Source organism: Aricia agestis, chromosome 8 (assembly GCF_905147365.1).
Source record: "Aricia agestis chromosome 8, ilAriAges1.1, whole genome shotgun sequence".
In the NCBI taxonomy this organism is placed as follows: Eukaryota; Metazoa; Arthropoda; class Insecta; order Lepidoptera; family Lycaenidae; genus Aricia; species Aricia agestis.
This window is the reverse complement of record NC_056413.1, coordinates 14,322,578-14,339,517: the sequence shown is the minus strand read 5'-3', so window position 1 is coordinate 14,339,517 and position 16,940 is coordinate 14,322,578. Positions and strand designations below refer to the sequence as shown.

General features: G+C 35.4%; 1 protein-coding gene across 1 annotated transcript; it reads right to left on the bottom strand.

Moving 5' to 3' along the window:
• Nucleotides 1-1,978: 1,978 nt before the first annotated feature.
• LOC121729805 lies at nucleotides 1,979-16,040 on the bottom strand. The gene is made up of 3 exons (XM_042118433.1): nucleotides 16,031-16,040; nucleotides 12,382-12,388; nucleotides 1,979-3,721 (listed from the first exon to the last, which is right to left on the bottom strand). The coding sequence occupies exon 3, from the start codon at nucleotides 3,702-3,704 to the stop codon at nucleotides 2,127-2,129; it is 1,578 nt and encodes a 525-aa protein (XP_041974367.1). The 5' UTR covers nucleotides 3,705-3,721; nucleotides 12,382-12,388; nucleotides 16,031-16,040; the 3' UTR covers nucleotides 1,979-2,126.
• Between the last annotated feature and the right edge of the window lie 900 nt (nucleotides 16,041-16,940).

The following is a 16,940-nucleotide window of genomic DNA, read 5'->3' as shown; positions in this document are numbered from 1 at the left end:
ATCAGCAAAAAGCACTATCTCATTATTATTATCCTTTACTAGATAAGGTAAGTCATTTATATAGATGAGAAAAAGAAATGGGCCTAAGATAGATCCCTGTGGGACACCTAATTCTATTTTGGTTCCATTGGACCTTTTACTATTTACCTCAACCCTTTGAGTCCTATTTTTAAGGTAAGAAGTCAAAAGGCTGAGAGCAGAGTCCTTTATGCCGTAGTGGCGCAGTTTCCTGATCAATGTAGCATGCTCAACACAATCGAAGGCTTTGGAGAGATCGCAAAACACACCTAAGGCATCCTGCGACTCCTCCCAAGCTTCAAAAATACTACAAAGAAGTCCTATACCAGCATCCGTTGTGGATCGACCCTTAGTAAATCCGTATTGGTTATCGTGCAGCAAATTATTTGAATTAAAATGCACTAGTAATTGTTTTAAAATAATTTTTTCAAATATTTTACTAAAGGTCGGTAGAATCGATATAGGCCTGAAATTAGTGGGATCCGATTTAGTCCCGGCTTTAAATAAAGGAACAATCTTGCTATGCTTCATCAAGTCAGGAAAAACACCATTTTTTATGCAGTTATTAAAAATCATTGCTAGATGAGGAGCTACGATATCAATTATTGATTTAATAATTTTTGTAGACATGCCCCAGAGATCTGCAGTATTTTTAATATTCAACAATTTAAAGGTATCAATAATATCTCTGGGGTTAATTTCTCTAAACTTAAAATTGACATCACACTCCTTTACATTGTCTCTGAGTAGCTTTTCGGCAGCTTCAGGTGAAGAATTTAAATTTTTAGTCGTTGAGACCGGAATGTCAGCAAAAAACTTTTCAAAGACCGTCGCAACTTCTTGATCATTAGTAATCTTTTTATTTTCAAAGTATAGTTCAAAATCAGAGCTGCGACAGGATACATTTCCAGTCTCACCAGCTATAACCTGCCATGTTGTTTTTATTTTATTTTTAGAGTGTTTAATTTTGTTTTTTATGTACAGGGCTTTAGCAGCTTTGCAAACTTTTCTAAAGGTTTTTGAGTAGTTTTTAACATATGCTTTAAATACTTCACTATTGTTAATACACCTTTCATCATATAGTTCATATAATCTTTTTCTACTAATTTTAATCCCCTTTGTTGCCCATTCAATAAATTTAGTTTTTTTATTACTGTTTCTAACTGTTTTAGAAGTAAATATTGAATTAAATTGAGTTCTTATCACCTTAAATAATTTATTAAAAGCTTCATCAGAGCTATGTGACCTATCCAATAAATGGATATTTGAATTTAATTTACTTCTAAATTGCTCAATACGTTTTGTGGTCACAGGAATAAACACAAGATTTTTCTTCGCGTCACTGTCACATTTCATATTAAAAGAAGCTATTTGTCCACAGTGATCAGAACTTAGCTTATTAATTATTTCTTTTTTATCAGGAATAAGATTAGTAAATATGTTGTCAATACAAGTGGCTGTAGTCTCACAGACCCTTGTAGGTTCCTGAAACAAACTGTAAAGGTTATACGATTGAAATAAAGATGTGAATCTAACAGTAGTGGAGGTTAAATCTAATAAATTAATGTTAAAATCACCACATATAATAACCTTTTTATTAGATGCACATATTTTTGACAAAATTTGTTCCATTGTTACTTCAAAAGAATCGTATAACCCTGATGGAGGCCTGTATACGCCCACAATGATTAGATGGCTCAGCTCTATGCAGGCCACCTCTATTATTCGTTCAGTAGAGAGACTCACGATATCCTTACGTTCCTTAAACTTCAAATTGTTTCTGATTAAAATTAGAGAGCCTCCTCTAATGGCATTTTCTCTACTGAACGAACTTGCTATCTGGTGATCATTGAAATTGAAAATGAGTTCATGTGATCTGAACCAATGTTCAGATATACACATAATATCAATGTTAAATTCCTTTAAAAATAACTCAATTTCAAGTTCTTTACCTACCATACCTTGTAAATTCTGATGCACCAGATTAATCAAATTACATTTATTTTTCCTCAGTTTAATTGAGTCTATCAAGTTATTGGTAGGATTTTCAACATTTAGACTTGAACTTAATTCATTTGTGCAAGAGATGTCCTCCATTGTCTTATTATCTAATTTAAATAAATATTTGGAACATATTCCAAATCGTTAACACTATGACTAATATTCTGCTCAATAAAAGCAGTAGTCGGGGAAGCCAAAAACTTGGCTGGGTTTATATATAAAAAGTTAAATAGCAACTTGGCTATACGTCGTTTATAAAAATTAGATAAGAAGAACTTATCTCTTTTCATTGTGGATACCTTAAAATCTAAATTATTGATATCTATAACCTGACATTCCTTATGTGAGTCATTCAAAATTATACAATTATTATTTACAGCAGTATACATAAGGCTGTTCAGCTGATATCTAGCAAAATTTTCTTTATTATCACTCTTTGGCAACATTCGTATATAAGGAAAAGTAAACAAGATAACTTTTTTAAGATTTTCAATACTAAATAACTGGTCCAAAAATTCAGTCATCTGTTTCCTATTTACCTTTCCTTTCCTCCCAACTAAAATTATTAATGTAGTATTCGGACAATAATTCATAGTTAAGGCCCTTTTTAAAATTTCACTGTATGTAGCTCCGGGCATACAAAAATTAGAGATAGATTGTCCGATACACATTCTATTCAAATATACACCCAAATCTTTACCTAACTCGTCACTGAACAAAGTAATGTGTGTTGGGCATTCAGTATGCACCTTCTGACTGGAACATATATCTGCTACTTTATTTAAGACAGAGCGATCTGTTTTATTTGAGAAGCCGTTGACCCTCAATAGAGAGTAAACCCGCTCCTCATTGTAATGAGTCACTTCCAGCAGATCATTCATAGCTGATATATGCCCCTGCATTTCTTGCTGTGACAATTCATATTTCTTTTTCAAATTATCCAAGGAGTCGAGGAGTATTGAAATTTCGGCCTGAAGGTTGCATACATCGGCCTCATAGCTACATTTAATTTGCTCTAAGTCAATTTTACAATTTAGCAAATTATTATTCAATTTTTGGTTTTCTTTAGCAAGTTTTGATAAGTTATTTATACATTTTTTATTTTTCAGTGACAGTTTACAGTATTGTTTGATGCACTTTCTGATTTTAATGTATTTCTTTAATTTTTTCTTACTATTCATTTTACACAGTGGTAATGTATCGTCACCCGTCAAATCAATAGTAGAAATGTCAACGTTACATGATTTTCTGTTAGAATCAAACTTACTTTTGTTACAAATGAGTTCATCAAATAAAGTTTGTGTTTGGGTGGCACTTTGAACATGGATTTGTTCTTCAAGCTTTAGAATATAGTCCTCAGCATTATTCAGTTTGATTTTTAAGTTAGCCGAGTTCTTGAGAGTGTTTTCATACTCCTCCCTGCATTGGTCGAAGCCGTCGACGATGCTCTGTAGTTCCATGTTTTGTTTCTGAATGTCATCAAAGTCCAAGCTTAACTTGTTAAGTTCTAATTTTAACTCTTTATTCTTTTGTAATACAGATAGCATTTCTTTTTCATTATCATCTCTCTCCCTTAACAGCATTTGGCACTGGTCCTTATATTGTTTTAGTTCTGCGAGGGCCACACGAAGTTGCTCCTCAGTACGGCGGGCCACGGCTGAGCGAGTCATCATTTTGCTGTCCATTCCCAAGCACTGAAATTGTTTTTTTTTTTTGGTATGTTAGGCTTAAACGACTTTAGTAGTTAATATTGCAAGTCACCTTTTACTTTATAAGCAAAAGCCAGCCTCAATATTTTAATGTAAGTAATGTAATTTATGTACAGTTACAAAGGAAATTGAAAGACTAAGCAAAATGATAAGAAAGGAATAGAATTGAAATTGAGAATTACTAATAAACAAAGAAACAAAGAACAAGGTGCGGAAGACAGTTATATAGACAAATTGAATAGTTTATATGAATATAACTGTACAACTCAGAATTTGCAAACTTAAATTCTGAGTATTTTTGAGGATGTCTCTTTGCTTGTATAATGTATGTAAAGTATTTGGGGTTTCTGTTTGTCTGAGCTTGTTGTTTTTATCTACAACTTCGCTTCCACGACTTGTCAAGCCAAGAGAGAAATAAACTTAGCCAAGTGTGATTGTGGACGTATCTCACTGGGGTGAGAGGTGTGGAGTGGATTTATTGTTACAATTATCGTAAAAAGTGACTTAAAGATTAAAAAAAAAAGCAATACTCCCCGGGATTAAGCAGTCCTTGAGAATAATCCAGCTCCAATTATTTGAATTCGTCCAGTCGTTGACAGGTGCACTTGACTTGAATTTTATATTACAAAATTACACAGTTTTACACAAATACTGCTAAAGGTTGAAGAGTAACAATAGTTTTTAACACTTAAACTTTTGTTTTTAAGTATTTACAATGCAAAATATAGCTTAAAACCTAATTATTTTGATTAAAATAGTCGGGAGGTGATAATTATGAAACTTATCTCAAAATAAGTTGCCAATAGACAAGTTAATCGCGCACGCCGTTATATATATTTTTTGTATTTTCTTGATCCTGTTTTGTAATTTATGTAATGCCTGAGGCTTGACTTTGTCCAAAGTTTTCTTTGACCACGCATGTTGTGTTTCAATGTATAATATTTTTGGGAGTTCTTGAAAACAATAATAATACATACGTGTATATTGTATAATGTGAAACATAAAATAATATTTAAACAACTTTATTGAGTTACTCACAAATAATATTTGTAGAAAAATCATATTCAAAGTCAAATTTAGTTCTCTTCCCCCGCATTGGGGGCGCTGATTCCGCTTCAAATAGGCACAAAAACCAGCAGTCATTTCAAAGGGTATCGAAAGTCCAACATACTTGTATAATGGAGGTCAGTGTGCTCATCTAATGTATGGAATGCAGCATATTTTCTGTAAAAAGAAGTTTTGTTCGATGTTTGACAACGTATCTGTCAATATTCTGTTAAGCTGGTTTGAGACTACGCTATAATAATAGAATAGTATACATAGTATATTATAATAGCTCATAGAACAAGAATATCGCTCACCATATATATCGTATAGTACAGTACAGTATGAACGTGTCCGTAACAATGTATGGCGCTATTCTTGTGCTATGATCTACTAGCTATTTGACCGAGCATTGCTCGGTATTATTTACGCTATACGCCCTCTGATCCGACCTTTGTTGTATTAATATGAATACTCCATATTTCGGATTTTTTTCTTAAAGGTTGGTTAAGGAACTCCAATTAATCAGCAACACTTCGAAACCTGTCGATATCCCGAAACCCAAGCTTTATCTGAGTACTCGTTATAGTTGTCTAATGTTACCGGACTAATTCATTATTTGGCGTTCCTTCTCGAATTTTACTTCGAATTCACAAAGTATTAGGATAGTTGATCGTAATTATAGTGGACGATAGTAAAGAGTAACATTGATTTAAAATTTAACTTAATGCAATGCAAAAGTAAAATATATTTATCAAGCTGAATGTTCGAAATAACTTCCATTGATTAGACTTATGTACTTTAATTATTTTCTCTCTCTTGACTAATATTTGAATGTCAATTGAGGAAACATTCTGTAACTAAGATTCTATATAATATCAACCACTATGTTTCTTGTGAATAAATGTATTTTAATGAACACATACATTATTTTGCTTAATTCTAGTTTACTAAATACCATATTGCATTTTAGGATAATAATTATACTCGTAGTTCTATACTACACACATATTTTGCGTAGACTACCAACATCATTTTTTGGCTTTGCCTTCAGTAGAAATAAACTCATTTATTTTATTCTAACGATTTTAAATTATAGTAATCTCGTCGCGATCGCACATTTTGTTTAAGAAAAAGTCATCATATCGTTATCAGAATTTTCCCAATAGACAAACATTAATGATACCCCTTTATAATGTTATCATAGATAAAAGATTAAATACTAGTTCCATTATTCTCAAAATTAATGGCTTAAAAGCCATATTATAGCTTTAATTAGCTATCCTGGCTGCATAATGGCTTAGCGGTTTGACGTGAGACAGCCCACTTACCATAAACTCGACAGAAAATGACTTACATCATGCGTGGTGCGAGATGGGACGTGTGTCGTGACCCCTTCCTGCCCCACGCGAATCTTTTTACAAAGTAATTGAATTGAATTTTGTAATTGCTTAAAAATTAACTCTTTTAGAATGTTATTGAGGCCTACTACCGGTTCTTTTTTCATGGTCCAGTTGCATGATTTTGGCTATTAGACCTTTTATTCGAACTAGAAATTCGATTTCGATTCCATTCTATTATGTGGCATGTATCATTGAAATAGTTTCGTGTAGGGTACCTACACGAAAAGATCGCAGAAATTGATTCAATAGATGGCAGACCTACTGCCATCTATTGAATCAATTTCTGCGAATATGTCTATTGAATTTTTGTGGTAATCGGTTGACTGAGTTTGATACAACGCGACCAAATTACATAGGTTCGCACTCTGCCTATGATTCCACCTCTCTGTTAGTACCAATGAGATATTTTCCGATGCCAACACATGTTGCGACAATCATGCGAAAAATGTTATTCCGAAAAGTATTGACTAGTTAAACCTCTTTAGGTACACGAAGCTGACTATGTTTTTTTTTTTAATGGGACTTGGGACCTCTTGTTCCCCCTTAATATTATATTAATTTACATTATGTTTATACACTGTTTTTATACATTGCTTTTCCATCCAACTTTTTTACATTGACTATTTACATTTGACATTTTGTTCATTCACGGTGTTACATTACTTTTCCATTTATATCACAGCTTTTGCATTAACTACTTACATTTAAGCTGACTATGTTGTTTTTAACCTCTCCCAGGCTGTGTTCGAAAAGTTGTTACTTCACTTAAAGAATGCTACGTAAGGGCCTGTCCACTCGGGCGTTGCGTGATGCGTCAGCGTTGCGTCGACTCAGCGCTGCCGTTTGACGCATAGCCGACCACACCGGTGCGGCGTCATCGCAGCGTTATTACCTGTGGTTATTACGAAGCAGTCTCAACGTCAACACCCCCTCCTGTTTCGTCTCGGGGGCTGCTGTCCGTCATGTGGTGTGCGTTGCGCGCTGCTGTCACGACGGAGCGCGCCGTGTGAACACCTGGGTTATTTGTATGTAAAACAACGCAACGGCAACGCAGCGTCGACGCTACGCGACTTGTGGACTGGCTTTAAAGACTTCTTTAATCAATATACAGATTCATAGACAAAAAGCGGACCTACGTCATTTGGTCGCGTTATATCAAACCCAGTCGACGCGACGCATTAAATTGACATAACTCGACCAAACGACGTAGGTTTTCTAATTTCCACCGTGTTTAGTTCTAGTTTCAGAATTCTAAAGTATAACTCACAAACTACAAAGTTCCTCACAATGCTGTCTGTAGTGGAATGTGGCAATTTATTTACCATTTTAAATCACTCCCTCTGCCTTTTAGTTTGCAATTTCGCTTATTAATGTGCGCTGTGCTGTAATTGAAGTTCTTGTAGGCTTTTGAAACCTTGCTTTTTCTACGCTAATATGCTACGCCGTGCCGTGCCGTAGGGACAACAGTAGTGGCATGCTACGCCGTAGTGGCATGCTATGCCGTATAAGTATGCTACGCTGTAGTGGCATGCTACGCCGTATAAGTATGCTACGCCGTATAGGTATATGCTACGCTGTAGAGGAATGCTACGCCGTAGAGGTATGCTACGCCGTAGAGGTATTCTACGCCGTAGAGGCATGCTACGTTATCTAGATCATAATATTATGTTACGCCATAGAGGCATACTACGCTATTTTGACATGCTACGCGGTGTCAAAACTTTTTTATCTTTTATATGGGAAAGTTGCTGACGCTTGCCCATTTAAATCACAAAAAGAAATTGCTCTTTCAGCGCTGCTAAATTTCACAGGAAACTCTATATAAGGGACACATACCTTAAAGTATTATCACTTAGTTTTGTTACAACCTGTATACGTTTTTGCTTACAATATTATCTTTACTGTCGCCAGGAACAAAACAGTTTCGTACCTCTATTGTTCTGGAAATTTCAGTCTTGGAGGCTATAACAATGAACCCTATGCCTTCTACATAAGAGTTATTGTATGTAAAACTATACGGTCTGTATACATCATCGCAAATGGAAACCTCGTTATGTTGTGACATGTGTCATAGAGGAATAAATTGGGAGGAATATCTATTGTCCTGCTATTTTGTCTATAGGTAAAATGGAGAAACGAGCCACTGGTGGTCGCATCTCGCAACCGGTAATTGATTTGAGGAATCATTTACTGCAATATTTTATGTGCGCTAAATACGATGTCGCCTTGTCTATTGTCAGTCGAGGTATAAAATGATAGAATGCAAGTTTTATAACAAAAGGTCAATAGATATGTCCACACTATGCAATTTTATCGTCAATTTTTGTCATCATCTTTTTATTCAACTTTCGTTTGGCATATTCAATAATCGAATGCGTCAAAATCCACCCGCTCCCAAAGTGATAATGCGCATAGAAATTTTCAAAATTTTACGACAACGGTCGTATTTCCCGAGCGACGGTAGACGATATTGCATTTTCTAAATGCATTGCGTTTAGTCAAAGTTCGACACGATATCCTTGTAGCTTTTGTTCATTCGTTCGTTCATTATTCACGGTCATTCATGCGCATTACTAATTTGGGAGTACTGTACCTTATATTATTCTAAAAGTAGCAATGATAATGATTCTCTGAAAATATTTCTGCTGATATCACATTTGCAAGTCTAATAAATACGTCTGGGACTAACTATGTGCGGGTTTCCTCATGTTGTTTTCCTTCAACCGTATTATGTACTTGCGATCTGAAAATGTCTTATTGATTCACGCCTCCACCCGGGATGGAACCCACACCATCTCTACTGTGAACCAAACGTCTAATCCATAGTCGGTCGCTACGGACGGTCATGCAAAATAAATTGAATTCATACGTGGGAGAGCCATGCTTCGGCACGAATAGGCCGGCTCGACCGGAGAAATACCACGTTCTCACAGAAAACCGGCGTGAAACAGCGCTTGTGTGAATAGGGTAGGGGTTTGGGCCTCCGGTAAACAGTGAGTTTACCGGAGGCCCAAACCCCTACCCTATTCCCTTCCCTACCCTCCCCTATTCCCTTCCCCTCCCATTCCTACCCTCCCCTATTACCCTATTCCCTCTTAAAAGGCCGGCAACGCATCTACAGCTCTCCTGCGAGTGTCCATGGGCGACGGAAGTTGCTTTCCATCACGTGACCCGTTTGCTCGTTTGCCCCCTTATTTCATTTAAAAAAAAATGCTCTATGGATTAGGATAGTATTGTACGGAACTGTACTAATAACGTATTCTTGAAAATTTAAAAATCAATCAAATGGGTTCAAATGTGTGATTTTTTGCGAGCAAAGGAGTGTACTTTTGAGAAAAAAATACTAGTAAGATCGAGTTTCCATATTTACAGTAGGATATCACAGTAAATATCGTTTTCCAACGTATTGTAATGAATTACTGTATATTGAACTTCAGGAAATACAGACCCGTTTCATCTTTATTGCATATCTCTACCACAGTATTATTACATACAGTATGTCATTTTCTTACTAAACAGCCTCAATCAAACTCCATTAGTGTGATAAGAGATAATTACTTAAAGTAGCAAAACACTACCGTCGTATACGTTATTACTTATCTCCGAGCTTAATGGAAGCCGATTGATGCGATCGCACTGATCGCAGGCCAACCCCCTTATTAAGTAACTTTGAAGAATGTGACCTTGATTGCTTATGTTCACGATATTTTTGACATTTAAACTTTCAAAGTCAATTTAAAAAGTAAAAAAGTCAAAAATATTGACATTATAACCTTTTAAATTGTGTCGCAAAAAGTTCGAGACAACGTCAAAAATGTGGCCATAAGCAATAAATGCTATGTTCATTGTTCTAATCAATCAAAGTTATAATGCCTCGTTTTCGCATTCCCTTCTTGACTTGTACACACACACGTGTGCACTGTTCTAGTGTGACCGGTCTAGTCACCTTATGAGCCGGCCGAGTTACTCTACTGCATGATATTTACATTGTATCTACTATTCACGTTATTTTCGCGACAACATTTACGGTTTGTTTTTACATGGACACCTTGAAATACTCTTGAGAATATGACAGTTACAGCTCCGTTTATCGTTTACTGTCGAGGGAATTTATTGTTGGGTAGAAATTGTTGAAGAAAAATTCATCTATCTTAGCAAAGATTTCTTACGCTAAAGACGTTATCGAGTGAAATTGTTTTACCCTTTAAAAATTGTTTTACCCTTTTTTAATTTAAGCTTTAATTAGAAAATTCTGCTAAATGATTTAAAAAGACGCCATAAGCCATTAGAGGTGTCCGTAAAAGAAAAATATTTTAATTGTTTTCATTAAAAAAGGAGTCCCTTTGCACTGGATATATTTTATGCCTTCATTCTTCTCGTTATTATTAAGGGCGTGATGACACAAAGTGATAATACTGAGGGTGTGTACGTGTTTCTTATATTAAATAATTCATTGGGAAAGCAGCAGCGCTAAAAGAGCATTTGGACGCTGAGACACATGCACATACAAATCACAAAAAAATGCTCTGTTAGCCCTGCTACTTTCACGATGAACTCTGTTTAAGGTACACACCCCAAAATATTATCACTTAGTTTAGTTACATTCTGTGAAATACCCTAAAATATACGTGGGAGAGCCATGCTTCGGCACGAATGGGCCGGCTCGACCGGAGAAATACCACGTTCTCACAAAAAACCGGCGTGAAACAGCGCTTGCGCTGTGTTTCGCCGAGTGAGTGAGTTTACCGGAAGCCCAATCCCCTATTCCCTACCCTACCCTATTCCCTTCCCTTCCCATCCCTACCCTTCCCTATTCCCTCTTAAAAGGCCGGCAACGCACCTGCAGCTCTTCTGATGCTGCGAGTGTCCATGGGCGACTGAAGTTGCTTTCCATCAGGTGACCCGTTTGCTCGTTTGCCCCCTTATCTCATAAAAAAAAAAAATAACTTTGTATTGTTACATACTGCATAAGTCAATAAAGTAAAACATTCAATCAATAACTTTTTACCCGACTGCCAGGAGGGTTATTAAGAGTTCTGAATATAACAGCAAGTCGTATTATTTTCAGTAATTTCTTCGTAGACTCATTTTAATTCTTCTAGTAACTTCAAACTATAATCTCAATGCCAATAATAGGATGACTGTCAACAATTGGATACTTTACCCTATACATAATAATATATTCGTACACGTGCCCGTACCTCGTGGAAGCGGTACGCAACGTTGCACTCGACCGGGCTGTATGTAATTGTATGGAAGCCGTTCGCAAACTCGTATGAGCTGTATTTACATACGCAAATACGAATTAAATTGGAACACCCTGCAAACACGATTACATAGATACACACCGAGTAAATACAAAAATGTATTATTAATAACGTTAATTGTACTTTGTGAGGGATAAATAACTCTTTATGAAATACAATTAACAACAATGAAATATATTATATACAATAATTATTATGTAATTATTTAAATGAATCTGTATTACGAATGTGAAAGGGAAAATGTTTAGTGCTTTATGACTAAAGCCGTTAAATCAAATGACACGTTTGGTGCATCCGCATTACTACTTTTAGTATTGGATCCGACCGTAAAATTCTGCAGGAATCGTTTTTTTCGGTCAAATATATTTTAAAATAATCTTTAGAACGTATAGAATGGATTTATGTTGGTCATTCCTTCTTAATTCTCTTACTTTTCTATTGACTACACGCAAGTTTGTATTACGGGCTTTCATTTTGCTCAATCAGAGGTACTTGCGGCTACTTTTAACAAGGCAACCCAACATTAATCCATTCTATACGTTCTAAAGATTATTTTAAAATATATTTGATCGAAAAAAACGATTCATGCAGAATTTTACGGTCGGATCTTAGGATATTTAAGTTTTGGGGAAATATAGGATGTTTTTTGACACATAATATTAACGTTTCTTGCAAAATTTTGTTCACTAACGGCCGTTCCCAATATTCAAACTATTTCTGGTTTGACATACGACCGATCGTAGCTAACATTGAATTGACATAAAATATATGTCTCTGTCTAATGAGAGCTATTCCTATCTCTAGTAGGGCAAAACCAGAGATAGATCAAATATTGGAAAAGGCCGTAAAAGTATCACATTATTAAGATGCTTTTTGTCCCGGAGAATCTTCGGTAGTCACATACATAATGCTAAGTACTCACATATGGTTTCAGTCGATAGTTTTACTCCAAATCGAGTAAAAATTACCGTGTGGATCGCAAAACTCATAGCTCGAAGGCTCGCATCGAGCCAGCTCGATGGAATTAAATAAATATAATTTCCTTCGAACTTACCCGACGCGAACTCAAGTGTGAGTTTTGTGGTCCAGACGATAATTTTTACTTGATTTGGAGTAAAACTATCGAGTAATGCCGAATGTATTTACGAAAGCCCGAGCCGTGGTTTTTACTCTACATGATTGCTCGATCGAGTAAAACCGTATGTGAGTACTTAGCCTAACAATAATAGGGAATATGCGATATTTTTATTTTTGTGTTTACTTTTAAGAACTCCATGTAGAATAGACCACAAGTATATTAAAAAATTAAAACACTGGAATTTACTGCAGAAAATGCGGTTTAAAATTGTCAATTTAAATTTTGGCACCAAAACGGATCTATAGTCTATATGACGTCATTACTGTTTGACAATCATTGACAATGGCCCCACCTGATCGTACCCATCAAAAAGTTGTCAATTTAGGATGGAGGCATTTTGATCGTTTTACGGCCGTTCCCAATATTTGATCTATCTCTGGTTTTGCCCTACTAGAGATAGGAATAGCTCACATTAGACATTAGAGACATAATATATTTTATGTCAATTGTTACTTTTAATTCGTAATTTTTGTAATAAAACAATATTTTATAAAATACTAACCTTGCAGTGGCCCTTCTTTTATATTTTTTTAACGTTTTAATAGCAAAATTGTCATAAATGTTATATTCCCTATTATTGTTAAAACACCTGCCTATCATAGACAGTACTGTTGATTAAAATATCTCGTGAAAACGTATTCTGTGATTTTAAGGGTTCGGGTGTTCGGTTGATAGAACATTTCACTATCTCATTGTTCTAGTTAATTGAGAGTGTGCTTTAAATTTAATTATAAAAGTGAATTCCTCTCAGCTATTGTCAAATCTTTGCTTTGTTTTAATTAAATGGTTTTTCGGTACAGAAGGGTAAAATTATGAATAATTGACAAAATCTTGGCAAAATTGAATTGTGAAATATAAAACGATTATTTAGGTTATGAAAAAATTACCTTAGGAACTATATCAATAAAACGGATAGGTTTATTTACAAGTTTTAGTTTCAATTTTTTTAAACGGGCTTTGGCTCACCACACATTTCCATCGCTGTATCTCCTGTCGCCAGGATCGACAGCGGTATCCAACCACGAAAACCCTTTGATATGATCTCAGGGAGCCCGAGAGCTATGCTAAAGCTGTCTTGGGACCCGCAGCGACATTAATCAGAAGCAGGTAGATGGAGTAGGTAATAGTTTTAGTTTCAATTATTTTTTAAGTACTTTTTACTATTAATTCAATAATAATAATTAATCAACTGCATACTCTGTAGGACTCTCCGTAGAATTTCACAACACAAATGAGAGAAGCCAATAAATAAAGCTAAGTGCTAACTAAACGAACAAATTTCATCCGAGTACCGTTTAAATTGCCGGCAATTTATACGTTCGGCGCGGGGAGATAAATGAAGGTACCGTGTGCGGTCGATGCGGAATGAATTGACCGGAACCCTCTGGTACTTTCAACAATAATTAACTGATCTCTAAATACTTTCATAATCGTAGAACTTGTGAGAATGGACGGATGGAAAACTGCTGATCGGATTTGATGTTTACTATGATAGTTGAGGTTTCGGATAGCGAACGGCTGTTCCGATGAACATTATAATATTTTTATAACTGGAGATGAAGACTAAATGTATTGCATTTTTTTTTGCAAGTTACATTATAAAATAGATGAATATATTATATAGAATCTTCACTTTATTTAGGAAATCGGTTAAAAAGAAAAGTCATTGATCAGTATTCAGTATAAATTAAAAATCTTCATTTTTATTTTAAACGCAAAATATAAGCCAAAATCGTAGGCATTTTTGATTAGTCACCTAAAATTAGCGTTTAATGTGTAACAGGTATCTCAAAAAATTAAGAGTTTCTTTAACAAGAATTTAGTGTAAACTGTAACAAAAATTATTACTTTTATTAGTAAGTAATTAAAATAAGTAAATTATACGAGTGTCTATAAATTCTAATTCAGGAAAATGTTCCCGAAACGAGGGAAATATTCCAGCAATTTTCGTAAAAGGTTTTAATAATTGATGAATTTTGTTTATTCGGGATTTGTAAAAGCATGCCGTAGTCGTTAGATACCTTGTAAAAAAATGATATAAATATATTATTCATAGTACGTTTACACGTGTGTCCCGCCCCGTAAAATCTCCTAAAACACAACACTGTAAAGGAACTGTTTGGCTTAACTGGTGTAAGTTTATGATTTCTTGGACCCAACCCGGGACAGTTTCGGTTTTTGGACACGGATCAAAGTGAGCGTGCCCTCGCCTTTCTCGCAAATGCGTATGGTATTTTAGAGTTTATTTAAAGTTTATTTAAAATTATGAATTTTGCGTGACTGCCAAGTCTTCGCAGGTGTGCAAGTTTGGTTTTATATTTCCCTTGGATTATGAGGAGCTTTGATAATATTACATAGAACAATATGACAAATAATGATGAACGACGATGATGAATAAACTTACTGATGGTCGACGGTGAGGGCTCTCCGCGGCGGCGGCACGAGCGCGACCGGCCACGCCGCCTGCACCAGCGATTCCCGCACGAACTGCTCCCACGACGGGGAAGTCCCTGGAACCACAGATCACGTTAGTCACATAGACACTGCAACAATAGTTTATGCCAATGTCAAAGTCACCGCGATAACAGTTCATGTTAGTGGCAAAGTTTCTGCAACAGTTCGTGTTAGCGGCTAAGTCACTGCAACAACAGTTCACGTTGTGCAATAAAAGATTGTGTAAGTCGCAACATTACTGCAACAATAGTGCATGTAAGCGGCAAAGTAAATGCTAAAAGAGTTCATATAAATGGCAAAGTCACTGAAATAACAGTTCACGTGTTAGTGACAGAGTTACTGCAATAAGTTCATAACCTATTGCAGTAACTCTGTCTCTGCAAAAAGATTTTTGAATGGTCAACAAAAAGTCAACAGTTACTGTTAGTGAAAATGACCCAGCAAACAAAGTTAGGTATGATTAAGTATATTTAAGCATCATAAAATTATTTATTATTAATTATTCTTCCTGGATATCTAATTAAATTTTATTATGAGAAAGAAAATTCACTTTCTTTTACTGGAACTTATTTAATATTTTAAGACAGAATTTTATTTGGACTAAGTATTAATTAGATATTCCTTGAGTGGTACTTAAGTATCTTCTATAAAATTTCTTAAGCGTATTAGTGCTTTAATAATTTAACTGAGAATATTTAACAATCTGTTTATTTTTTTATTATTCGTAGGTTTATTTACAAGTTCTATAATTGGACTGGATTTAAGGACACTGCGCTGTTATTAGTCAAAATTAAGTTGCAATTAACCGTCGACTATAGCTTGACCACTGTAAAGTCGACCCTCGTAGCATACTCGTAGCATACTAAATGTATGCTACGAGTATGCTGCGAGGGTCGACTTTACAGCGGTCAAGCTTTAATAACCGAGCAGTAAGTTTCTGAATTTGATTCGAATACGATTCGGGAATTTAATGCATGAGTGGATGAAGTGAGTAACTAAAATGTTACATCATAATATGGGCAATTGAGTATTTCAACATTTTTTGTTGATAAATGGAAATATCATATAATATAAGTTTTATAACAAAACATTTTTGTTTTATTATTTTTTTCGCAATAATTCAAAAGTTATTTTAAAATAAAAATTGGAAGACACGCCTACAGCTCCGTGTGCCGGCACTAATCCAAGGGCGTGTGACGTCATAATGTTTTTTTCACCACAGAACAATAAAAACAGTAGTACTATCATACCACGAATTGTTTAACAAACTATGTTTTAATAGATGCGTCTAAACCCAAATGCTTACATCTAGAGCCTTAAATTTATTAAAACTGAAAACCAAAACACACCTTCAGTACTGAAAATAGATAGAGAAAATAGATAAATAGATTTGAACTTTTTAGTAAATAAACAAAACGGGTGCCCGTTTTGTTTATTTACTAAAAAGTTTAGCTACGTACATGGCATATTAGAGTTAGCGCAAACAATTTTGACCTTAAAGGTAAACGAAATAAGGGTAATATTGCCGTATACTATTGAAATGTATTTAACATTGTGACGTCACATCTCAATCATGGCGCGTTTATAAGTCACATGACTTTATTTAAATTTCATGAATTTTTAATTGTTTATAATTAATTGAAAAAGCATTTTTAGGCCCAATTCACACCGGATCGGCAGCGGCCGGCAGCGGCGCGAAGAGCACTTTTAGTGTGAAATAATTTTAAACTTTATTTACATACTTATAACTACTAGTATCGCTTGAAAACTTCAAAAGTGCTCGAGGCACCGCGGGCGGCCGCGCGGCGCCGCTCGACCGTCGGCGGAAAGTGCTCGCGGCTTACCGCGACCGCGCGCGACGTCGCGAGTTGCCGCGAGCACTTTCCGCCGACGGACGCGCGGTGCA

What these genes read in the sequence shown, in the direction of transcription:
- LOC121729805 (XM_042118433.1), bottom strand. Translation starts at nt 3,704, where the DNA reads ATGGACAGCAAAATGATGACTCGCTCAGCCGTGGCCCGCCGTACTGAG.